At 41.0% G+C, this 25,191-nt stretch overlaps 1 protein-coding gene across 1 annotated transcript in view; it reads right to left on the bottom strand.

Moving 5' to 3' along the window:
* Positions 1-25,191, bottom strand: part of rxfp2l (relaxin family peptide receptor 2, like) — a 30,939-nt gene that overhangs the window by 659 nt on the left and 5,089 nt on the right. Inside the window, exons 6-19 of the mRNA XM_053484997.1 lie at positions 24,030-24,135; positions 23,734-23,805; positions 15,135-15,206; positions 14,817-14,888; positions 10,796-10,867; positions 10,587-10,661; positions 10,336-10,407; positions 10,124-10,195; positions 9,373-9,444; positions 7,486-7,557; positions 4,776-4,847; positions 2,552-2,781; positions 1,842-2,252; positions 81-293 (exon numbers count right to left, since the gene is read on the bottom strand). Of these exons, the coding sequence (XP_053340972.1) occupies positions 81-293; positions 1,842-2,252; positions 2,552-2,781; positions 4,776-4,847; positions 7,486-7,557; positions 9,373-9,444; positions 10,124-10,195; positions 10,336-10,407; positions 10,587-10,661; positions 10,796-10,867; positions 14,817-14,888; positions 15,135-15,206; positions 23,734-23,805; positions 24,030-24,135 (1,683 nt within the window). The remainder of the gene's footprint in view (positions 1-80; positions 294-1,841; positions 2,253-2,551; positions 2,782-4,775; positions 4,848-7,485; positions 7,558-9,372; positions 9,445-10,123; positions 10,196-10,335; positions 10,408-10,586; positions 10,662-10,795; positions 10,868-14,816; positions 14,889-15,134; positions 15,207-23,733; positions 23,806-24,029; positions 24,136-25,191) is intronic.

The following is a 25,191-nucleotide window of genomic DNA, read 5'->3' as shown; positions in this document are numbered from 1 at the left end:
CTGTGTTGTGTTATCTGCATCAAACACAAGCTACCTGTGTGTGTGTGTGTGTGTGTGTGTGTGTGTGCACTCACACCTACCGGTGATCTGCACTTGCAGTAGCGAGAGGATCTTGAGCAGGAAGATGGGGATCCAGCAGATGGCGTCAGTAAAGACAATGAAGAAGAACCGCTTGGCCACGGACACCTCGAGGTCAAAACTTGTCTGTCTGGCGGACTTGGCGGTTTTCTGGATAGAGTAGAACATGCTGGAGTAGGAGAAGACGATCAGGATGAACGCAAACAGGTTCAGACCTGAAACAAAACCAGACCACAAGGTTAAAGCAGCGATTCACATGAAGGCCCCCCTGCCTTATCGACGCAATATGTAATGATAGGTGTTCATGAAGCTTTGAAGTCATTCTGTATCTTTAAATGTGTACCCTGGGGGACAAAAAAAGAACTATATATATATATATATATATATATATATATATATATATATATATATATTTGTCGATTATCATTTTCAGATGGTGGGTGCTGACCATTACACCCTTCCCTCCAGCTTCCCGTGACAGAACACAAGATCACCATTAGGGTGTAGCAAGTAAGGGAACAAACTGGGCGCTAAGCTACACATGCAGGAGTGCAGTACAATAAATTTCCACCATCAGGAGGAGGCGTCAATGTTAGCATGATCAATGCAGTTAGCAGATCCAAAGCCAAGAAGGCAGGGGTGGATCTACCTAATGCCTTACATAACCTCATAGCAGGTTATACCACACCAGGGTGTCGAAGGTGAAGCCAACAGGACCACTCCCCACAGCAGACAGCAAAGCTTTGCTCCAAGACCTGCTTCCTGCTCAGCCCCTGTGAAGATGACCCTGAATCACCACACCCTAACACTCCACAGGGATCATTGAAGTGACCCTCACATCAGGTACAAGCCATGCCCTGCCCACTCAAAGTGTGCTCTCCTCCGTCTGATCAATGCCATGCAGCATCCCAGCCCTCTGCTGGCACTAGAGGCCAACAAGGCAGCCTTTACTGCCCCAAACTCATGCCTTAGTTTTGCTCTCATCTAGTGTCCAGGGTAAGTTCCACCCCACCAAACACCAACACATGGTACCCAGGCTAAACTACATAACGTTCTACCTACCATACAAGTTTGATTAGATCAGGTGAATGATACACAAGACCTCAGTTGCACCATATCTGTATTCGGCCACTCCATGTCCACACGGACCCGGGTATTTGTAACTTTGTGACTGTGTTAACGTTGCTTACTGGACTTACATACACACACATTACGTTAACAAACAGAGGGGCCTGAATGTACTATGAAGCTCACTGCTGCTACATACAAAACTCCAAAGACACAAACCACATAAACAGCGTGGTCTTTCTTTGCCTTCTTAGGTTTCCCCCTTGTTCTTTGTTATCTACTTTTACACTTGGAATTGTGGCCAAGATAACTGCTCTCATTCATAAATCTATATCATTATGCATTCATCGCTTACCTCTGGACTAGTAAAGAAACCTCTCACAGCCCCTGATGACTAGAATATTTTGCCCTGAATATGAAATTGTCCATTTCTCTATAAAATAGTCATAGTCTGTTTTGAAATAGTCTCTCATAGTCCATATTTCCCTCTGTTGCCTAGCAATACCTGTTATTTTTACACCTTTAACCTCCTAACTAGCAAACATGAAATCACAAATTAAGTATTTTATTGCTTTTTTGACACTTCAGAACACATTTTGTATTTTAAAGTACTTTATTTAAAAAAATGAGCATTTAATTAATGTGTTCTGAGTAAATCGTGCTCTTTATGAGAACAAATGGACGTGGTGTCCCACCCAGGAAGATGCTGGTGGAGTAGCAGCGAGCCCCCGGCTTCTCCGCCTGGTCCGAGTGCAGCGGGAAACACACCCCGTTGCGGCCGTAGAAGTTCCCAAACGTGTGTCTGTCGCAGAACGGGGCAAGTGCCAGGACGAAGCCAAAAGCCCAGATGGAGGAGAGCGAGCAGAGCGTGCGCTTGCGTCCGGAGCGGTAATGATGGAACGGGAAGACGATGCACACGTACTTCTCCAGTGTCATATACGTCAGCATCATCACCGACACCTCGGTGGAGAGCAGTGCCAGGGAGCCAATCAGCTGACAGGACAGGCTCTCCATCCAGACGTGGGCGTGGCGGTTATACTCCCCACAGTATTTCACATCGAAAGCGCCGATGAAGAAAAGGTACACGCCCATCAGACAGTCTGCACCTATCAGAGAGCTGAGAACGTCACTATACACCACATATACGAGCACACCTATCCATATATGGACATGAGAATAACTGAGCGTGTGTGTTTTTATGTCCACATGTAAAATTGATCATTAATCACAGTGGGTGTGTCCTTATGTACAATTATGGATATTATAATTCCACTAAGTGGGCGTATCCTTATGTTCATATATGGAACTATAATTCCTTTGAGTGGGTGTGTCTTTATGTCAAATAGAGACACACCCACTCCAAAAACACTACATGTATAATCCCGTTGGAATGTGACAGACTCACAGCAGAGCGATTTGATGGCCATCGTGTGATGCTCATTCTCCGAAGCAACGCAGGAACGCAGACAGATCACAAACACGTTCCCGAAACAGATAATGAAGGCCACGACCCAAACGAACACGCGCAGGATGATGTTAGCCAGCAGGTTCTCGAAGGACGAGATGCCGTCGGTGTTCGGCTTGCAGCTCCGCACGTTCGGGGAATAGGTGCAGTACTCGAAACGTTTAAAATAGCTTCAGTCAAAGAAAGAAAGAAACAAGTGACAGATAAATAGACAGATAGATTAAACCCAGAATTACCTTTTCTTTTATTAATTTTCTATTATTTTCTCATTTTAATGGCCGTATACATAGTTTTGTAATTAAGTGACTGTTCTTTAAACATTTTTAAAACATACACAGTTTTGTTTTTTAAACATTTTAGGTCTCCAGTTTTTCAATTCCAATTTTTTTCTAGGTTCTTCCTTTATAATTTTCATATCTGTATCTTACTTTTTTATTTACTTTACTTTTTTTACTCTTCTTTATTGTTTTTTGAAATAGTTTGCAAATTAGATCTCTTGTTTCTAAAACCCTAATTTGTTAATATGCTGTTTAGATTTAAGAACAATTTAAGAACAATTATTCTTAATTGTTCAATTTGCCTCCCCCCCCCCGCCCCCTTAAAAACCAATGACAAAACCCTCTGTAAACCCCCCCTTACCATCCCCTTTTAGATTAATAATGTTGTTGTTCTTTCGGCTGCTCCCGGAGAGGGGTCGCCGCACTACAACTTGGCACAGGTTTTACTCCGGATACCCTTCCTGGCGCAACCACCCCCCCCTTTATCCGGGCTTGGGACCGGCACTGCATCCAGTGTCTGGGGGGTTTGGGCACTGGCTGGGAATCGAACCCGGGCCTTCCACATGGCAGGCGAAACACCTCCACTGAGCCACCAGTGCCCTTCAGATTAATAATGCTGTGTATTGTGTAAAATTTGTAATGAAATTTAATATTAAAACTATCTATATATGATCATCTACGAACTATAAATAACGACGATTAGCCAATCAGAATTCAATATTGTAAGACTCTGCTCACAAGCTCACGGGTTTGCATCATTTTTCTCACTGTTCGCATTTTCACAATGACCAAGACAACAGTTCAAGCAGGGCTTTTGACATATATCAAAAAGAAGAGAACTGAAGGTACAATACAAACACACAAAACCTCTCATGAAAGCCATGAAAGCAAATGATTCAGTTAAACAGGAGAGTTTTAGAAACGACTGACAGATTTGACCACACCACCCCCTCCTGATACAGGAGTTTAGCTTCCAGTAAAGAGTTCTCATGAAACGTTCATAGAGAAACACAATGATGGACGGTTCTTTAGACTGTAGGTAACTCGGTTCCCCTGTTCCTCACTTTACCTCCCCAGATTCAGACCTCCATGCTTTCTAGGCTTTTAATAATAGCTTAGTGATTTTTAGTTCCAGGTTTCGTTGTCTCCCAGTTCTAACTCTCTGTCATTTACACAATCAACTGTGTATCTGTATTTTGGTTCGGCTGACATTAACATGTGTGTGCCTGGTCACTGTAAATGTGGAATTTCTAAGAATAAGTTTTTTTTTTTTATTTCACTTTTGTTCATGTGCAAATGGCTGATATTTCAGAAGTCCTCTCTGAGTGAAAAGGTTGATTTGCCCATAAAAGATCTAAAGGGTCAGATTCAGTTCATCCTTTTGAGGTTGATGTGAAAATAACTGACCGTGATCTCACTGACATTTCCTTTAGGCAGAAATGTCTGGCGAAGTGTTGCCTTCGATAACACGGAGGATCTGTTCTTGTTGAAGTGCCGAGTCTTTAACTCTCTTTTTCTTCTTGTCCCTTCTGTAAATGTTTAATTCATAATCTCACCTTTAAAAGCTAAAGGTAATGATAAACCCTCACACATAAACTCAAACCTCCTTGCGACACTCCGGCTTCATTAGCGTCAATTGTTTTGTCAGATTAATATTTATACTTTCCTTCTTTTTGCTTTGTTTAACTTTTCAGCTGAGTCTAGGACAGGACAGACATTTTTACTGATGACGTCTCGGTCCTAAAGATTTTGGAAAACTTGACACTGGAGACTCCTTACTTTTTTTTATTTCAGTTTCAGCTTAGTGTTAAGCTTTTACTTTTTATTCGTATGTTTATGTTGTATAGTGTACATAGTGAATAGTGACTGATGGTGAGAGCGCTCACATGTGGGACAGGTTGCCGAGGAAGTGAAACATGCGGATGCTGATGTTGGGAATTTCCACCTCCTCCATACTCCTGCAACAAGCACAGTGTTACATCCAGAGGTGGGCAAAGTGCACAAATCCTGTACTTAAGTAAAAGTAGAAATTCTCTAGCGCAAATATAACTCGAGTAAAAGTCCTTCATTTACTTGTGTACTTGAGTAAAAGCACAGAACTACTCGCCTTCAAGTAGCAAAAATACAGGGCTTGTATTTCAGACTCCCAGACGTCTTTTCTTATAGTAAAATCTCTCTCACTTTCTGTCTCTCTCTCTCTCTCTCTCTCGTGCTATTGTTGCCGCTGTCTCGAAATAAAGGCAAGTCTCACACATACTGCTTCATTTCCTGCCTGAAATACTACACACGACTGTAGTTACATGTAACACAACACCATGCAGAATTGTAGATTTTAGAGCTGAGTAAAAGTACAGATAACTGCTGTACTCTTGAGTGGAGTAACAGTAAAAAGTATTCTCTAATTAAACAACTGTACTGATTTGTGAAATATGTGCTTAAGTACAATAACAAGATTGTACATGTACCCAGTTACCCCCACGTCTGGTAACATCACAAACAGATGTGGTAGCTTTTGGAAACAGGAAATTCACACACAATCGTGACATCGCCAGGTTTAAGCTGCATCGAGACCACAGCGGGACAAGTTTAGTAGGTTTTACATCAGCGTGCATAAGCTGGTATGTCCAAACCAACATTCTCTTCTGATAAGGTAACTCAGCGTGTAAATAAATACAATTGAACTGGCTGAATAATTCAACATAACATCCGAAGAACCTTTTACAGTTTACTTTATCTGTAAATAAACTGTTTAGCAGCTTCATCAGATAGCACAAAATAGCAGCTTCATCAGATTACACTCAGTTCCTCAGAACTACATGATGAGAACATTAAATTTACACCAAAAAACATTTAGAGGTATGTGAGTTTCTGAGATGTTCTGTTACTATAACAACTACTCAATGTATTTAAGATTAAGTTATTAGTTGTTTGAAACAGATTAATACAAATTGTAACTGATATCTAGCTAATACATTAAGGCTTAAGGGTTTGGGTTAAGGCTTAAGGAGATGAGTGCCTTCTGAACATCACTCTCAGAATTCACATTAAGCTGTCTAGAATCATACTGAGGAGCTCCGAGCAGCTCAATCCACACTGGAGGGTCTAGAGTTGGTTCTGGAGTCGCCTACTCTTCTGGTGATGGGTTCCAAGCTGCATTGATGAGTCTAGAGCTGCTCCAAGACATCCAGAGTGGTTTTAGACCTAAACTAAACAGTCTTAAGCTTCACTAAGCTGTTTAAAGATCCTTACTGCAAGGACAACGGCTGCACCAAGAAATCTAGATTTTGTCGAGAGCTGTCCACTGGTGCACTAGTGAGTCCTGAGCCACTGCAAAGAGTCCTGATCAGTTTTAGAGCTATGAGGTGGGTTTAAGAGAGAAACTAAGGGAGACTTGGGTGTTACAACGATACTAGCTGCATCACAAAAATCTGGATTTTGTCTAGAGATAGTAAAATAATATTTCATTATTTTTCACATGGACCTCAGAGCACATGTTCCAGTTAAAAAGCTGGGGTCAGAGTGCAGGGTCTGCCAGGCTACAGCCCCCTGGAGCATGTAGGGTTAAGAGTGTTGTCCAAGGGCTCAACAGTGTCAACGTGGTGTTGCTGGGGTTTGAACCCACAACCTTCCGATCATAACCCTGTAGTTTTATCTGGGGTTTAAAGTCACAGAATTTCTGTTGGTTCTAGAATTAAAGTCACAGAATTTCACAGAATTCACAGTCAAGGAATTTCAATGTTGGTTCTAGAACTGGTCTGATCTAGATCTGGAGCTGTCCACCCCACAGTGATGAGTCTAGAGCTGCTCCAAAAGTCCAAAGTGCTACTAAAGCCATTATGAGGGTTTTACAAACATAATAAACTAAACTAAATTAGGTTTTTAGAGCTATTACAAGGATACTACCTGCACCAAGAAACCTAGAGATGTCCAATACTGTGGATGAGGAGCTGCTCCAAAGTGGTTCTACAGTTTGATGTGGTTCTGCTAAGTCTTGAGCTGCACTGAACAGCATAGACCCACAATGAGGATATTGGTGTTGCACGAAGAAATGTACAGTTAAAGAAATTCTAGAGCCTTCACCAGCTGTGATGGTGCACCTTTGCTTTTAGAGGTTCACTGATTACTGGACTAAAGCTGGGGTAAGAAGTCCAGGGTGGTTCTCGAGCCATGCTCTGGATTTTGATGATCTGCTGTGGTTTTTACAGCCTGGCACTCAGCTATCTACTGTTCCAGAACCACAGTGAAGACTATGGGTTCTGCAGCTAGACCTCTAGAGCCATCCAGTGCTGTATTAATGAATCTGAAACCAGAGCTGATTCCGAGCGTCTAATAGACTGAGAAGTCGAGAGTTGTTTTAGAGTAATGTATGGTCCTAATAAACACACTGAATACTCCGTACCATACACACGTCCCAATACTACACAGGTTCATTTATCACTGTAGGGTTAGTGAGAGACAGACGCATATAAACGTGAGCGTGTGTACAATGAGCACGGAGTCTCGCGCAGGTTCATTACCCCGTCAGACAGCAGACGTGTTTCTCTGAGACTACAGCGAGCGCTCTCGTCAGTACTCTGATTAATGATTTGAACTCACAGCGATTGGAGATTGATGAAACTGTCAAACTGGTCCTCATACACATGCGTCAGGGGGTTGTTGGATATGTTTCTAAACACACACACACACACAAGAAAACATTGCTGGTGATTTATAAATCTTGTCACATCATCTAAACAGATTAAAAGACAAATCAGTGATCCGTCTGAAACACACGAAGGCGCTGAGACACTTCGAAACATTCACACAAGATACTTACGAGTGAAAAGGAAACAAAAAACACAAACTTCATTTCATTTCGGACATGTTTTTCTATCTCGCTCTTTAATGATCGTTTCTTGGTGTGTGTGTGTGTGTGTGTGTGTGTGTGTGTGTGTGCTTAATACCTCTATGTTTTTTCCCCATAGCGCTTGTAGTTCCTGTTCTGCTTCAAAGTGTGTCTTTGTCTAGCGCTTGTTGTTGTTGTGTGTTAGCGGTTATGTGCTGATTTGCTCTTCCTGGATCAGGTTCAAGTTTATTTTCCAGCTTTGACACTTGGTATTTTTGGTATTGTTTGTTTTTCACTTGGCAGGGAGTGTGCACTCGACTGCGGTGAGAGCGTCGATAACGAGATAGTTCGTGCACGTCCACATTTTTAACAAGAAGAGCTACAATTATTTTTAATCCACTCTTATTTTTTTGTTGTTTTTAATGTTTTTTACATGAGTTTTTAGTTTTTTTATTCTTATTTTTTATATAATGTTGCTTTTGTATTATTATTATTATTATTATTATTATTATTATTATGTTACTTTATTTTTACTATTATTAATGTTATTATTATTGTTGTTGTACCATGTTGCACGAATAGTCACATATACGTATATCAAATATAGAATGAAATATAAAATATAAATATGAAATGAATAATTGTAAAACAAATGTGGTACAATTAGATTTTTTTTTTTATCAGATTTCCTTGCTTATTAATAACTTCATCTAAGATTAGGGCATGTGCATGACATGTAACGCTTTTTTGAGACTGTAAAAAGAAGAAATGAATATGATGATGATGATAAACTGTATAACAGTTACTTGCTTCTTTCCAAACGTACATGACCTGCAGCACAACTCGCATAAACCCAGAAGTACAGGTGAGATTAATTCATGCAAATTTATGTAAAGTGTGTAAAAATCACATGATGTCTATTCTTCACGCTGCTGTTCAGTTTAAGCTCAAATATGATAACGAGCCGGAGTCAGCTGACCAAGTACTTAAATATGATAACGAGCCGGAGTCAGCTGACCAAGTACTTAAATATTATAACGAGCCGGAGTCAGCTGACCAAGTACTTAAATATGATAACGAGCCGGAGTCAGCTGACCAAGTACTTAGATATTATAACGAGCCTGAGTCAGCTGACCAAGTACTTAAAAATTATAATGAGCCTGAGTCAGCTGACCGAATACTTAAATATTACAACGAGCCTGAGTCAGCTGACCAAGTACTTAGATATTATAATGAGCCTGAGTCAGCTGACCAAGTACTTAGATATTATAATGAGCCTGAGTCAGCTGACCAAGTACTTAGATATTATAATGAGCCTGAGTCAGCTGACCAAGTACTTAGATATTATAATGAGCCTGAGTCAGCTGACCGAATACTTAAATATTACAACGAGCCTGAGTCAGCTGACCAAGTACTTAGATATTATAATGAGCCTGAGTCAGCTGACCGAATACTTAAATATTACAACGAGCCTGAGTCAGCTGACCAAGTACCTAGATATTATAATGAGCTCCAGTTATGTGACTAAGTACAACTTTCTGCATATTAAAAGACTTCTATAAGGTATTTATTTGTCATGTTATGTGAATTGTTTTAAATATATTCATATTGTAATCATCATTTAAACATGCAGTATAATGTATAAAGCACAGACTCACAGCTGTCGGACGTTCTGAAGGCTGTGAAACAGAGATGGAGGAAGATCCAAAATCTGATTGATGGACAGATCACTGTGGACGAAGGCAGGTTTTATTTTCACTTCATTACTTTAGATCACTTTACATTAGATTAATGAAATACTTTGTATTTACAGTAAAACACTGTAGGTTTGTGATTGGAAAAAAATCAATTTATTAAGATTCCTTTCCGATTGGTTGAGAAAGGAATGTGTTTATAAACACTGGTTTGTGATTGGACAAAGAAGAGATGCGTTTATGATCATTCCATCGTTGTTAAATGGAGGTAAATGAAGTGAACAGGATAATAAAAAGCATGTAAAAATGTATGTTGTCCCTATGGACGAGTGTGGGAAGTAGAGACGAGGACAAATCAGCCCCAGAGCTGCAGGATCTCCATCGGGGAGACAGGCCATGTGCTGTGCTCGTTATTTATTTTCCAGTAAATGCAAAACGATGGTTGTGTGAAAATGCGTGACATGTGTGTGCTGTACATGTGTAAAGGTTACTGTATGTGTTTGTGTGTATTAAATTGGCAAGTAATAACAGAAGCTCCGTCAGTACAAACAGGATCATCTGTCCATCTCTGGATCTCATGCGTGGGACCTTTTATAATCTATAATACTCAATAACTCCAAACAAAAACCATTCAACTCAAGCAGCGTGGCTGCCACCTGTCACCTCACTTCCTGTGTGTGTGTGTGTGTGTGTGTGTGTGTGTGTAGGACCTCACAGGTCTATAAGTTGATGCATGCTTGAGAATGTTCCATCTTCGATAGCACTGATGCGGTTTCTCCTTAAAGCCCTGAAACACACACACACACACACACACACACACACACACACACACACAAACATTCATGTTACATGAAACACTTTTGAAAGCACAATGTGTGTGTGTGTGTGTCTGTGTGTGTGTGTGTGTGTGTGTGTGTGTTCACTTACAGGACTGTCAGTGATGTGCAGTTCTTAAAAGTGGATGACAACAAAGATGAAATTCGGTTACCTTCTAACTCCCTAAGAAACACACACACACACACACACACACACTTTTGAAGAACATACGTTCACCTTAGCAATACATTTTCATCCAATACACACGTGCACACATACACACACACACACACACACACACACACACACACACACACACACACACACACACACACAAGTTAAGTTTAATACATGTGACTTACAACCAGTTGAGGTGGGGCATCTCGAGGCAGAGAGAGGTTTTGGGTAGCTGTTCTACAGAGTTATTTAACAGAGACCTGGTAACACACACACACACACATACACACACACACCACATCACCACACACACACACACACAAACACACTTTGTTATAATCGGTTTAATGCGGTCCCCACTGGGGTGTGTCCTGTGAAGGTGATTGAAACTTACAAGAAGAATAAAGACTTGAGTCCTTCAAAAGACTTCTGACGTAAAAATGTGATTCTGTTCTCATCCAGGATCCTAAACACACACACACACACACACACACAGAGTTCAGATACTTTAGCAGTGTAATTTAATATTGTTTTAGAGTAGAGTAAGGGTGTTTTCACATTAGACACGATTGTACTATCGTCCAAAAACACAGACACAAATTTAATTCCTTTGAAGTTCTCTATAGTAACATAACAAGTGTAGCTACAAATATGAAGTCAGCTCATCGGTGTGTAGTAGGACCCACTCATAAAGCAGGTCACACTTTAGATTTAATATTTATTTTCTCTTCTGCAAAAGCATCAACCTGTATATTAGATCCCACACCAACACATTTCTCAAGCAGATGGTACCCACAATTACAGAACCCCTGTTGGAAATAATTAACTCTCCACTCAGCAGTGGGTATTAGCTATCCTCCTCAAGTACTCCGCACTCCTCTTTCAAATTAGCAAACTTTGCCAATTGTGCTGTTTCACGCATAGCTAATTGTGCATTGCATCCAGCAGAGAAGTCTCCGATGTTGACCCTTGTTATGGCATACTCGCCTATTTCTTCCTCCTAAGTATCTCTCCAGAGGAACCTTTGGAGATGCACTTCACGCTCTTTGAGCCAGACAGAGTTGTACATCTTCTTAACGTCTCCAAGAGCAGAAAATACTCCCTTACCTAATCAAATCAAGACAGCTCTGATAGGGTTGAGTCCATCTGGTCCTTTTAGCAGGAGATCATTCATGCTCAGTCCATTAAATTTTTGGCAACTATTTCAGACCAGCCACACCAGAGTGGTTGTTGAGTGGGGGTTTGGTGCCACTAAGTGGCTAACATGCCAAACTGGTCACTTCCACTTCTCGAGCTCTTCCTTAGTTAGTTTAATCACTGCTTCTCTTTCGACCATGTCATGAATGTAAGCTGCATAAATACCTCACCCTTCTGGTACTCTCTTGAGTTGTTTTTCAGTTTTTAGGAAAGCACTTTCCACCCCACTTCTGTTGTATGGAAGGGTGGATGGGTCCTGAATCCATGGATACTTTGTATCCAGGTGTGAAGACTTACTGTGGGATATTTTTTTTAAACATAGGTGAGACCCTCTCTTATGATCTCAAGTTCCTTCTCTTCTGCTAGAGTCATTTCTTTTCCTTCAGGCTGACAGTTACCACAATGGCACCTACCACACTTTGGTTCGCAGGCTGCCCCGATGCTGTCCCACTTCCACCACTCAAGAAAATCCTGGTTACAGTACTTGCCAGTGAGCTTTTTGTTTCAGCCACATGACTTTTCCCTCTTTGGATCATCTTGGGGAAATTTGGAGTTTCAGCCTTTTCAAAGATCTCCTCATACTTGACTGCAGCTGCACTCATGGGTCGAGCAAAATTTGAGGTCTACGTCTGGAAAGAACTTTTTAAGTTGCTCTGAAGGTACATTCATGTGGACTTTGGCGATCTCCTCTAACCCATAACAGATCCATAACTGATGAGCCTTCACATTCCCCTCGTGAGTTTTGACTCTAATGCTAAGTAGGTACCTTTTTTTGCTCACTCTAATGGCCATCTTGCCAACCCCAAGAACCACCAAGGTAACTTTCTCTACTCTTAACCTGAGTCTATCAGCAGCTTTGTGCATAATAAAATTTGTGTCTAAGATCAGATCTATCAGGGTGCCAATTGTTTGTCCTGCATTTGCAGTTACTTCCATCAACATCATAATAACAGGGAGTTCTTCTAATCCAGTCTCGACTAAAAGTCCCATTTTGTCTCTTTTAGAGCAGTCTACCATCTTAGCTTTGTTGGTGAATGCTCTCTTGAACTTTGCTGCTAGTTCTGGTGAGAGTTCAGCCAGAAGCTCCTCCTGCTCTTCTGTAAGTCTGCTTCTATTCCTGGGGTTTTTGGTGGTGGCTCTTCCCCCACCCATGATGTTGAGTTCCCTTTTTGGACAAAGGAGGTAATTATGGTCTGATGAGTCTCCCCCTTTACAGTCTTTGTTTCTGCAAAGATAGTTGTTGTTGCACCTGTCACCATCCTTTTCACATCTCAAGCACTTTTTACACCCAGTTCCTTTACAATCGATTTTTTCTCTGCTAGTTTTAGTTCTTAGAACTTTTTGCAGAAGAAGATTTTGTCTCTATGCTTCTCTTCCCTACACACGACGCATCCACTTTCTGTAAAAACTTTCTTTGTGGTTCTGGTGAAGGCAGGGGCGGACTGGGACCAAAAATTGGCCCTGGACCTCCTGGCCCACATGAGCCAGCGGCCCACCAGGAAAACTCCCGCTGCTCCAGATAGCCAGGTATCCTTTTCAGACTTCTTTTGGCCTTTCTGCCTTTTCTGAGATTTTGAGCTGCTCAAGCCCTTCAAGAATTTCTTCTTCTTTAGGAACTTTAGTAGTGCCTTAAAGTGTTTCTCTGGTGTAATGCCATTTGCAGGATCCATCATGTAGACTAACCATTGTCTTTACACAAACTCAGTTAACTTGCTCTTAGTGGACTTTATCACAAGTGGGTTCTTAATTGTGTTAATATTTCCAAGGTCCGTGAGATCTGCCAGGGCTTTTTCCACCATTTGGAAGAACTCTCTAGCCCTCCTTGTCTGATTTTCTCTCATAGCAGGAATCCTTTCTAGCTCCTCGACAATTTCTATGTCAATTGTGGTTTTGTTTCCATAGCGGTTCTCCAACACTCTGAAGATGTCAGCAGCTGTGTTGAAAGAGGAAAGCCTGAGCTCTTGGGTAATCTTGTCATCGATGCTGTCCACCAGTTGAATCTTTTTAACCTCAGCCGACCCTGTGGGTTCCCCTTGTCTCTTGGGGTTTTTCCAGTCCCAGTAGAAGTCCCTCATATTACTACTGAATGTAGGTAAGCTTGTAGGTTTGATTTTTACTACTGGCATAATCTGAGCTGCAGATGTCAGCTCAGGAGGCAACGCAGCATTAACACCTGCACTTTATATAGAGAGCAATCACCTTTCACTCAGCTCATGCAGAGAGAGAGAGAGAGAGAGAGAGAGAGAGAGAGCGAGAGGGGGGGGTTTGGATTAATATGGACAAAGGCAGAGAAAGTGAGTAGGAGACCTTCTGAGAGATTACAGTAAGAGATGAGAATAAAAGGAGACTGAGAGAATGTGGGCTGGAGACAGACAAATTGAAAATAAACGTGCACACACACACACACACACACGCACACTTTTTAAAAGATTCCAGAGAACAAAATGATCCACTTTCACCCAGATTACCTGTACTCTAGCATTGTACAGAGCCACTGTAAGCGTTCTCCACATGCAGAAGGAACCCCATGCCCAAACTTTCTTGTGTATGAGCTCAGACCAGCAGAATCCAGTCCAGGAGAACTCAACAACAACAGAACAGAACAAATCTCAGCTCAGCAGAATCCAGCTAAAAGAAATCCAATACAGCAGACCACAGCTCACAGAAATCCACTGCAGTAGAGCTCAGATAAGCAGAACACAAGACAGTGAAATCCAACTGAGCAGAACATGATCCAGCAGAATCCATTTCAGCAAAACCCAGATTAGCAGAACCAAGCCCAGAAAAAAATGTAGTTCACCCAGACCCAGTCCGGGAAAATACAAAAGCCTGAATCAGTAATACTAAGTTCAGCAGAACCCATTTCACCTGCACCAATCGCAGAAGAATCCAGGCAGAGCTTACCAGAACCCAGCCCAGCAGAACCCAGCCCAGCAGAACCCAGCCCAGCAGAACCCATAATAGCTAGGCATTCACAATAGAAGCCAGTCAAGCATGGTTCAAATTCACTTTAGTCATCATGCAAGCGAGCAAGAAAGAAAGATGTAAGAGGCAGATGAAAGTGAAAATAAGAGAGAGAGAAATTATCCTTTGAAAACAGACAAAAAACTATCAACTGAAACAGCATGGCTCCCATCTGTCCTCTCACTTCTTGTGTGTGTGTGTGTGTGTGTGTGTGTGTGTGTGTGTGTGTGTGTGTGTGTGTGTGTGAGACTCACAGCCACTCAAGACTGTTGAGGTCAGTGAAGGATCCTGCTTTCAGGGATGAGATTCTGTTCTGACTCAGAAATCTGTACAGAGAGAGAGAGAGAGAGAGAGAAGTAACAAGTGAAAAAATGATAATTCATATAAATTAGTTAACAGTTGGTGTTATGTGGATAAATAGAAATAGTTGTACAGGTGAAGGGTTGTACAACTATTATATTCCATTAGGATGGCCTAATGTGGGAATAAATGTTTAGATGAACAGATGGATGGATGGATGGATGGATGGATAGATGGATGGATGGATGGATGGACAGAGAGTTGTTGCTTACAGTTTTCGCAGAGAGAAGAGGCCAGAGAAAGCTCTCTTAGAGATTGTCTCAATATTGTTGTTTTCTAAATGCCTACAGAGAGAGAGAGAGAGAGAGAGAGAGAGAGAGATGATTTAGACAAAGCAACAAACCCTAAAAAAGGACATAAAAAGACACAATAGTCATCTTCATTTTTGCCCCATAAGAGGAAACTATGCTGTCAGTCAAAAACAAAAACGCTCTGCTTTCATCCTCATCTCCAAACTCCATCTTTACCCCACCATCATTTTTATTCACAGAGGTGGACAATAAAGAAGTTAATGTAATCTGTTAATGTACTCTCAATATTTAGTATGTATATTGTACTTAAGTATTTCAATTTTGAAGCTTTTTACTTCTAATTCAATAAACATTTCTAATGTCATGTCAAATATCACCCTTCCTATTCCACATTATGCTTATAAGTGGTGAAAAAGATGCTATTTATTTCAGCTGATTTACTTTGATCTGAGGGTTTTACCTCTTAGTTATCTCTAAATCTCTAAATTCATCACCCATGGGCTTACCGTCAAAGACTGTTTCTCTTTTTGTCAACTTGTTGAACAGAAGAAAGTGTCGTGCATTTTCAAATGCTTTCTCCTCCCGAACCCATAATTCCCTGTTAAATCTGAGCAAACACTTAGAGATAAGCCTGTGTTTGTGCTAGTGGACATTTTGTTTAACAGATAATCTAATGTACCAGTACAACAACTGCGACGCATGCTGGAGCTAGTAGTCACACTCCCAGTTCATCCACATCGACTTTTAGATCAGATCTGTTTGGATGAGCTCCTCATGTGCCTAATGAAGTTTAAACCTTTAGCAGGTTAAGTGGAGTTCTATCTACCAACTGAGATTCTAATTCAGTTTCCACTGGCTGTGATCAAACAACCCACTGTATCAGTTCATCAGTTACACAGCAAACACATAAAACACTGGTTTATATTCATCAAAGAGAGGGAGCCTGATATCTGGGATATTTGGTTGAAATTTTGCCTTTTGTGTAAAGGAAGCCTGGAGATGAGTTAATAGGAGAGATAATAAAGAAAAATCACAAAATGCAAGCTTGCCTTTTCTCGTATTGTTATTTCACAGACGCTCAGATCTCATTAATGGAAATGACTCAGCTGCATGTTGACCACTCACAAGCAGGTCTATCAATTATAAGTCAGCCTCTTTTAACGAGCTTTATATTTACAGATCCAGAGTGGCATGAAAGCCTTTTCAAAGAGTAGATTAACCCTCTGAGGTCCGGGGTGATTTTGGGGCCCTTGAGATGTTTGGACATGCTCTGTTATTTGTGCTTTTTTCAGCTACTTATAATATATTATTGACCAACCTGTATTTTTCTTGTAATCAGCACAAACTGTTCTACAATAATACGTGACCAAAATGAATGTATGTGTTTGCATTTTTTAGGAAAAAAATATTATGCGTGGTTAGTAAGTTTTGTGAAAATAAAAGTAGCTTAAATAAGGCCATGAAACTCATACAGAACATTTGTTCACAAGACTTTTGAGAACTGGGCTGGTGGACTAGTGTTTTTGCTTCAAAATGATGTGAAAATGATATTTTTTACTTGCTCACAGAAAACAATATAAGGATTAAAATTTTTTAAGTCACTTTTTGAATGTAAAGACTCTATGCGAGAAGGCGTGAACTATCATTACTCATGCAGTGATTCACACCTGAGAACAAAAAGGCCTGCATACTGATCTGCATAATGAGCCATCAGACAGGTATGTGACTGAGAGAGGAGAGTTACAAGAAAGAATCTGAGGACAAAATAAGGTATATATTTTCAGTGTTTAGGTTATTTGAGAATGTATTTGACACAAGAAAACTTAAGATTTACTTGTGAGTTCATTAAACAGTTTATTAGGTCTAAACAATTAAAGTTGACTTTTTAGCTGCATTACTGCAGTCAGTATAACAGAAAATATAGCTGTTATCACAAATTATACATAAATTACATGTTAAAATATAAAAGTGCAAAAAAAAACCCTAATGACGCCAATAAGAACTTAAATTACACTTTCAGTTTTAATCGTACAGGCAAGATCTATATACTAATCGAATCTGTAAAGTGTCTACTTTTATTTGTATGCACACATGTTAAAAAATAAAACTTTGTGCATTAATAAAATAAAGAAAATAAACAGGGTGCGCTGTCTGTCTCTTTGGTCTGTGTGAACTGCAGGGAGAAACACGTCATTAAAATGAACTGAAACTCAGCAAATACTCCACAGAGAGACACAACATACATATCTATAGAAATCGTGAACTGTGTACTTTTACATTTAACAATTTAACTCGAAAATAATTAATCTGTTTTTATGCTGTTTTGTTTCTCATTACAGCTGATGTGATCCCGCCTCCCTGTGCGCGCGCTGTTGATGAAAGGTTCATTTCCATATGAACAGCGCGCGCGCACGGGGAGGCGGGATCACATTAGCTGTAATGAGCCGATACAGGAGAATCTGTACCACTCCTTACTTTCACACATATTACATAAAAACAGATTAATTATTTTCGAGTTGAATTGGTAAATGTAAAAGTAGACAGTTCAAGCTTTCTATAGATATGTATTTTGTGTCTCTCTGTGGAGTATTTGCTGAGTTTCAGTTCATTTTAATGACGTGTCTCTCTCTGCAGTTCACGCAGACCAAAGCGACAGACAGCTCACCCTGTTTATTTTCTTTATTTTATTAATGCTCAAAGTTTTATGTTTAACATGTGTGCATACAAAAAAAAGTAGACACTTTACAGATTCTATTAATATATAGATCTTGTCTGTACGATCAAAACTGAAAGTGTAATTTAAGTTCTTATTGGCGTCATCAGGGGAAAACGCCTTAAAACGCATATATGCGTGCGCGGACCTCAGAGGGTTAACCAAGCGTCTAATCACAAAATAATAATATAACATTAAAGCCATGGAAAATCACAGTACCTTTTCTTTTGATATTAAAGTACATTTGAAGGTGATGACTTTGATACCTTTGTTAAAATGTTAATGTAAGTGGAGGACTGCTACATTTACTAGAGTAATATTTACCTATATAATCTCTACTGTTACTCAACTACAGGATTTTTGTACTGCTTATTCCTGCAACCCATTAAATCCTAAAAATGCCCACCCACATGCAACTCCACCCAGAATCCTGACTATTACATTTACATTAAGGCATTTGGCAGACGCTCTTATCCAGAGCGACTTACATTTTTATCTCATTACACATCTGAGCAGGTGAGGGTTAAGGGCCGCGCTCAAGGGCCCAACAGTGGCAACTTGGTGGTTGTGGGGTTTGAACCTGGGATCTTCCGAACCATAACCCAATGCCTTAACCATTGAGCTACCATTGAGCTGAGAACCCCTCCCACCTCCCCCTCCCTAAGAATGGCAAACACCATAGACCTACATCTACATCTGATTTCATAAATCTCCATCTTATCTTAGAAATCCCTACTTTTACCCCTGCTTAAATGCAAAAAGACCCCTTTCATCCCTTGTCCAATGCAGAAAGCCCCACTTTTATTACTGCTCCAATGCAAAAAGCTCTGACTTCTCTTTTGCTCCATTTTTGATAGCCCTGCCTTCATTCCCACCCAAGTCAGAAAGCCCCACCATCTTGCGGTATCGCATGTCCAATGTAAAAGCCCCACCTTTGCTCTACCGCAGGGCAGAAAGAACCCCTTCATCCCCACCTGAATGCAGAAAGCCCCACCTTTATTCCTGACTGAATTCTGAAAGCTCTACCTTCATCTCTTTTTCAATGCAGAAAGCCCTCGCTTTTATCTCTTGACCAAAGCAAACAGTTTTGCCTTAATTCATGCCTAATTCTGCTTTGTCTTCATTCCTGCTTCATTGCAGAAAGCCCCACCTTCCTCCCTGCCCTATTTCCAGAAAGCACTTCTTTCATCATCTCCTGTCCAATGCAAAAAGCCCTGCCTTCATTCCCGCCCCAATACAGATAGCCACCTTCACCCCACACTTATTCCCTAAGAGCAAAATCTCCAACTTAACTTAAGTGTAAGTGCTAAATCTCCTCCATGTGTGAATTTTCTTCAACATTCTGAATGTTTCTACTGACTAAGGGTCAGGGAACTGCACTCCCATGGTTCACTGCTCACTTTTCTGCCTTCCTGAGGGTTCCATAAACTTACTAGTACCCATATAACTTAGTGCAGTCTGTTTCCATGGTAACTAGTAGTAAAGGCAAAAGAGAGATGCCTCAGGCACAAATATTTCTTCAAATTAACAAAATTCTATTTCACATCATTTCGCTATCAGCGTAGTTCCACTGAGTTCTCTGACCTTCCCTCCAAGTCGAGTGGTACTATGGAGCATCAGCAAAGGTGTTTTGATAAAAAATCATTTTTCTTTAGTTGAGGTCCTGCATAGAGGCGGAAAGGTAATAAACGCACAGAATCAATGAAAAAAAAGGACTGCAAAGTATGATACCATGGAACTGTATGCCTGTGCTCATTTCACTCGAAACCTCAAAGCATTCATACACTTTTAGAAACGTCTTACTCTAAGGAAAACTTTAAAGATTTTGTGTAGAACCTTTCTATATTTTCATACAGTATCTGAAATTTCCCTCTTTAGAAACTTCAAGGATTCTACATCTTATAAAAGTTTACACTCAGTGGTGACTCATTGATCAATTTCTTGGTTCTTAGCTCTTACTATGTAGGATTGCATTGATTCGCTGTGCAGACGCAAGTGGCAGCCAATCCAGTAGCTCCTTCTGTGTGCCATTTACAGTATTTAAAAATTGAGCCAGCTAAGGCTATTTCATTTGTCTTACATAGGAATCTAAAATTGATGGTGAACAAGACAGATGAGCTAGTGGCCTTGGTCAATAATCTGAGGATCTACTAGAAGTGCTTGTACGGAAACATGGCCAAAGGGCAACACAGCTGATGCTAGTGTGGCTTCACTACTGTGAGGGCAAACAGAGTCCATAAGTCAAGCGACAAGTGCAAGGGAACATTCCATCACAGGTAGACACAGTGTGACATCATTCAAACAACTATTGGGAGCCTATTTTGCATTTACCGATCGGAGTGTTGCAAGAGCCTCGACATGACAGACAAAAAAACATGGATTATCAGCAAAGTTAAGCATCTACTGAGCCTGAAAAAGAAGGCCTTTAAGGAGGGTAACAAGGCACATTTAGATGAAACTCAAGACCAAAAGCAAGCAAAGAAAACATACCAAAGGAATGTGGAGATAGATTTGCACGAAAACAACATGGGGATCTGTCAAAACCATCACAGGCTGTAAGAAGAAGATAGAAGTGGAATAGACGGGGATGTGGCAAGGCCCAAGAAGTTCCACCAATTCTTCAACAGGTCGGCTGCCTTCTCCTTGCAGTTACAGTAGTCCTGCCTGCCAGATATCAATCCTCACAAAAATTGCAGCAAGATGCCTCTAGTCCCCTCACGATCACTACACAACAATGTATCAGTGAACTAAGGAAACGGTGTCCTAGCAAGGCTGCTGGCCCAGAAAGACAAGAATGCAGAAAGCCTGTGTGAAAGAACAAAGTGAGCCCTTCTGGTATATTGTTAACCTGCGTTTGGAGCTAGGGAAGGTCCCTGGACTCTGAAAAACATCATGCCTTATCTAAGGTCCACAGAAGAGCAGCCCTAAAGCAAAATTACAGGCATTTTTCACATTTTAAAGACCTTCAAACTGATTCTACTTCTCTTTAGACCTCAGGTCTGTCACATACTGGATTCCCTGCAGTTTTCCTACAGGGAAAAGGTTGGTGTTGATGATACCATCCTCTACCTGCTCCCTTAGACCCACTCCCACCTCAATAAGGGGATAGCTGCTGTAAGGACCATGGTCTTTGACTTCCCTGTTGCTATCATTATCATCTAGCCCTTCCTTGAAAAACAAGCAGACTGACATGCAGGTGGATTTACATCTGGTGATCTTAGTGATCATTAAAGTGAGGTTGACAGACTGGCCTTCAGAGATCATACTCAAAAGCACAGCATGCAACACATGGAACATACAGCTCCAAGTTATACCACATGCAGAGGTTCTCTGATGACACTGACATTGTGGGGTTGTAAGGTAGCCTGGGAAAGGACTTTGTGGCATGGTGCAGTCTAAACCAGACACTGTTGAACATCACCAAGACCAAATAGATATGGATTGACTTTCGCTGGCCCCGGTCTACCCTTTTATCAGTCTCTATTGTGTTGTCTCCAGAACCATTCAGGTTTTTAATACCTCTCTACAGGTGGGGAACAAGAATTGGGAATTTTCGATGCAAAGCTTCTTCTGCTAGATACAATGTGGCACTAGCCATTCCTCTGTAGGATTAACTATTAAGGAATTACAGCCATTTTCAAACACACAAACACACACACACACACACACAGAGGCAGTTGTGTGTCATCAGACAGACAACCGCTTAATTGGCAGTTGTATGGCCAATAAAGCAGATAAAAAGCCTGGATGGTGTTCTGAGTGTTACACTTGCATTTGGTAGTTGTTCATATGAATGCTCAACATGAGGTCCAAAGAGCTGTCTATGCAAGTGAAGGCATCCATCATTAAGATTAAAAACATCAGGAACAGAGCAAAAACATTGGGAGTGGTCAATACAACAGTCTGGAACATTCTTTAAAAAACAAGGAATTATCTGGTGAGCTCAAAAACAGCAAAAGACCTGAAAGACCATGGAACATGTATGAATGCAGAATCCTGTCCTTGGTGTAGAAGAACCCATTAACAACATCTCAAGAATGTGCCTGAGGAGGCAGGCATGAAATGGTCAATGTCAACCAATGTCAGTCGAGAGACGGCTTTATGAAGTAAATACAGACGCTTCACTGGAAGATGCTAACCACTGGTAACGCTCAAGAACAAAACGGACAGATTAGACTTCACCAGGAAACTTTGCCAGATTCTTTAGACTGATAAAATCAAAATTAACCTGTACCAGACCAGGGCAAAGAGAAAAGTATGGAGAAAGAAAGGAACAGCTCAGGATTTTAAGCACCACATCATCTGTCGAACATTGTGGAGAGAGTGTTATGGCATAAGCATGTGTGGCTGCCAGTTGAACCGGGTCACGGGTGTTTATTGATGACCTGACTGCTGATAATAAGAAGAAGGATGAATTCTAAGGTGTATAGGGCGGGACTCTCTGCTTAGTTTTAGCTGCAAAACTGATCGGACGCTGCTTTATACTGCAGTTAAAAAATGATCCAAAACATACAGCTAAAGCTACCCAAGTTCTGGCGAAGCAATTCGATGGAGGAAATTCAATATTTGGTCATGTCCGTGGGTTGAAGACTGTCGCTGACTGCAAAGGATTTTCATCCAGGTGTTAAAGGTAAACTTTATGTTTCTAATTATGTTAATTCATTCCAATATTTATGACCACATAGGGGGTTTGTATGAAAACATCTGTAAATTCTGAATAGGTAATGCCACACTTTTGTCAAACCCCTTGAATTAAAACTGAAAGTCTTGACTTCACTCACATCTCGAGTGTTTTAAATCAGTGGCGGCTGGTGCAAATGTTGTTGTTTTTTTTGGGGGGGGGCAAAAAAAAGTTAAACCTTTTATTAATCGCCTGTAAATAGCCATTTATCAGGTGATTAAGCATCATTACTACTAGTATAAAATAAAGTCATGACTCACATGACTGCTGCTTAATTAGAAGATCAGGTCGATCTGGTCCAAGCCATTTAACTTATTTTCTTTCTTCATCCGATCGCCTTGCGAAAAGGTATTTTAGCAAAGAAATTACAGAATTTCCTCTCATATTTAGCTGCTTCCACATCAATCACTGTTCAATACATTAACTAACAATCTGCTGAGCGTTAATGAGACTCGTTGAGAATGGTCCAATCACATGAGCCCAAATATTTAAAAACAATATTGATTTGCTAAAAACAAAAGTGGGAGGGTTCGGGGCGCACAGTGCTCCGCCCTAATTTGAAAAAACCTCATGCTTTTCAAAAATGTATGCGCCTACACAGACACTCGTTTGTCCGGCGCTTGCGTACACAAACACAAATGAATGTAATACAGTTTAGAATTTTTTTTAAATGTAAATAAATCATATTAAGAAATACAGCGGAATATTTTTATGACTTTATTTCAATATTACAATAAATAATTATTATGATAAATAATTACATGTTAAAGTAGCATTCTTTTCTGCCTAAATTTAAGGGGGCGGCGCCCCTGCGCCCCTTATTGACCGGCCGCCACTGTTTCAAATTAAATTTCAAATCCAGTGTGGTGGTGTACAGAGGTCAATCTATATGCATCTATATGCCATTCTGTCACTCACTTTATGTCATTTTAGTTAGATTAGCACTGCAATAATAGCATAAGTCATCTCAGACATGTTCTCATTGCTACTGGATGTTTGGAAGTTCTTCAGCACCAATGAAGTATCTATCCATCCTTTCGACAGAAACCGGGAATCAGTACACTGTGTAGGCTTCTAAACTCTAATGGTTCTGTAAGTACTTAAGGTAGAGATGAAGAAGAAATGTGAGGATGGGGGGATGATGTGTTTAAGTGTTAATGACTTACAGTCTCTCAAGGTATCTGTAGCGGATGAACAGATCAGGATGGAGGGATACGAGGTCGTTACTGTTCAGCTCTCTGTAAAACACAAAGGAGAGATGCAGGAAGACGGAGAACTGCAAAACTTCAGCTGGCATCTGTCAAACTTTGTGTGGTAACCATGGAAACAGCCTGGTCCCTCCCAACTAGCAGTAAAACTGATCCCTCCCTTGTATAAGAGAGAGTGAGACAAAGAGAGAGAGAGAGAGACAAAGAGAGAGAGAGAGAAAGAGAGAGAGAGAGAGAGAGAGAGAGACACTCACAGTGCAGTGACATTAGATGAGATTGGCGGAATGTGGTGTAGGTTCTTATTGTTGCAGTTCACCTTCCATCCTTCACAGTAACACACATCGGGGTACACGTCCAGCACTGTAAAACATACACACACACACACACACACACACACAACACATACACACAAAATGTACATAAAATATAATTGGCACCATCTGCACATATAAATTATACACACCATATTTAACAAGTTTGACATCAATACAGAAGATGCTGTTCTGAGTAATTACTGGTGCATCTGTGTGTGTGTGTGTGTGTGTGTGTGTGTGTGTGTGTGTGTGTGTGTGTGTTGGGGGGGTAATCTAATGCATGATCAGTCATCTGCTCAACTGATTGCAGGACTCCTACAGAGAGAGAGAGAGTGGAAGAGGGAGAGAGGAAAACACACACACACACACACACACACACACACACACTAAATGAATATCCCTAAATATGACTTTCACAGGTCATATTTAGTGTTGGTGTGTCTGAGCGGTCAGGGGGGCTGCAACTGTACTGTAGTCCCCGCTGAAGCGACGATAGAAATTCGCAAACCCAAGGAACCGTTGAAGCTGCTTGATGGTCTTGGGAAGGGACCAATGATGCATAGCTTCAAGTTTCTGTGGGTCCATGGCCACACCCTGGGGCGAAATGACAAAGCCCAGGAACGTGGTGGAGTGCTCTTCCCAAACTTACAGTACAGTCGGTGGGCGAGCAACCTCTTAAGGACCGCCCTGATAGTTGGGTATGTTCTTCAACTGTCCATGAATAGATGAGTATATCATCCAGGTAGGCAAATGCCCACCGCCCCAACAGGTCCCGAAGGACATCGTTAATAAAAACTTTGAAAGGCGGCGGAGGCATTGCAGAGTTCGAATGGAATGACTAGGCTTTCATAGTGTCCAGTGGGGGTGATGAAGGCCGTCTTCCACTCCTCACCCTCTCTGATACGCACCAAGTTGTAGGCGCTCCGAAGGTCCAACTTCGTAAAAATGGTGTCACCAGAGAGGGCGTTCAGGGCAGAGTTGGTAAGAGGCAGTGGTTCTTGATGGTAATCTTGTTTAGCCCCCGATAGTCGACACATGGACAAAGTTCACCGCCTTTTTTTTTTTACAAAAAAGAACGCTGCGGCGGCGGGTGAAGAGAAGA

Source organism: Clarias gariepinus, chromosome 24 (assembly GCF_024256425.1).
Source record: "Clarias gariepinus isolate MV-2021 ecotype Netherlands chromosome 24, CGAR_prim_01v2, whole genome shotgun sequence".
NCBI lineage: Eukaryota > Metazoa > Chordata > Actinopteri > Siluriformes > Clariidae > Clarias > Clarias gariepinus.
Note: the sequence above shows the minus strand (reverse complement) of the source record. Positions and strands in the feature narration are given on the sequence as shown.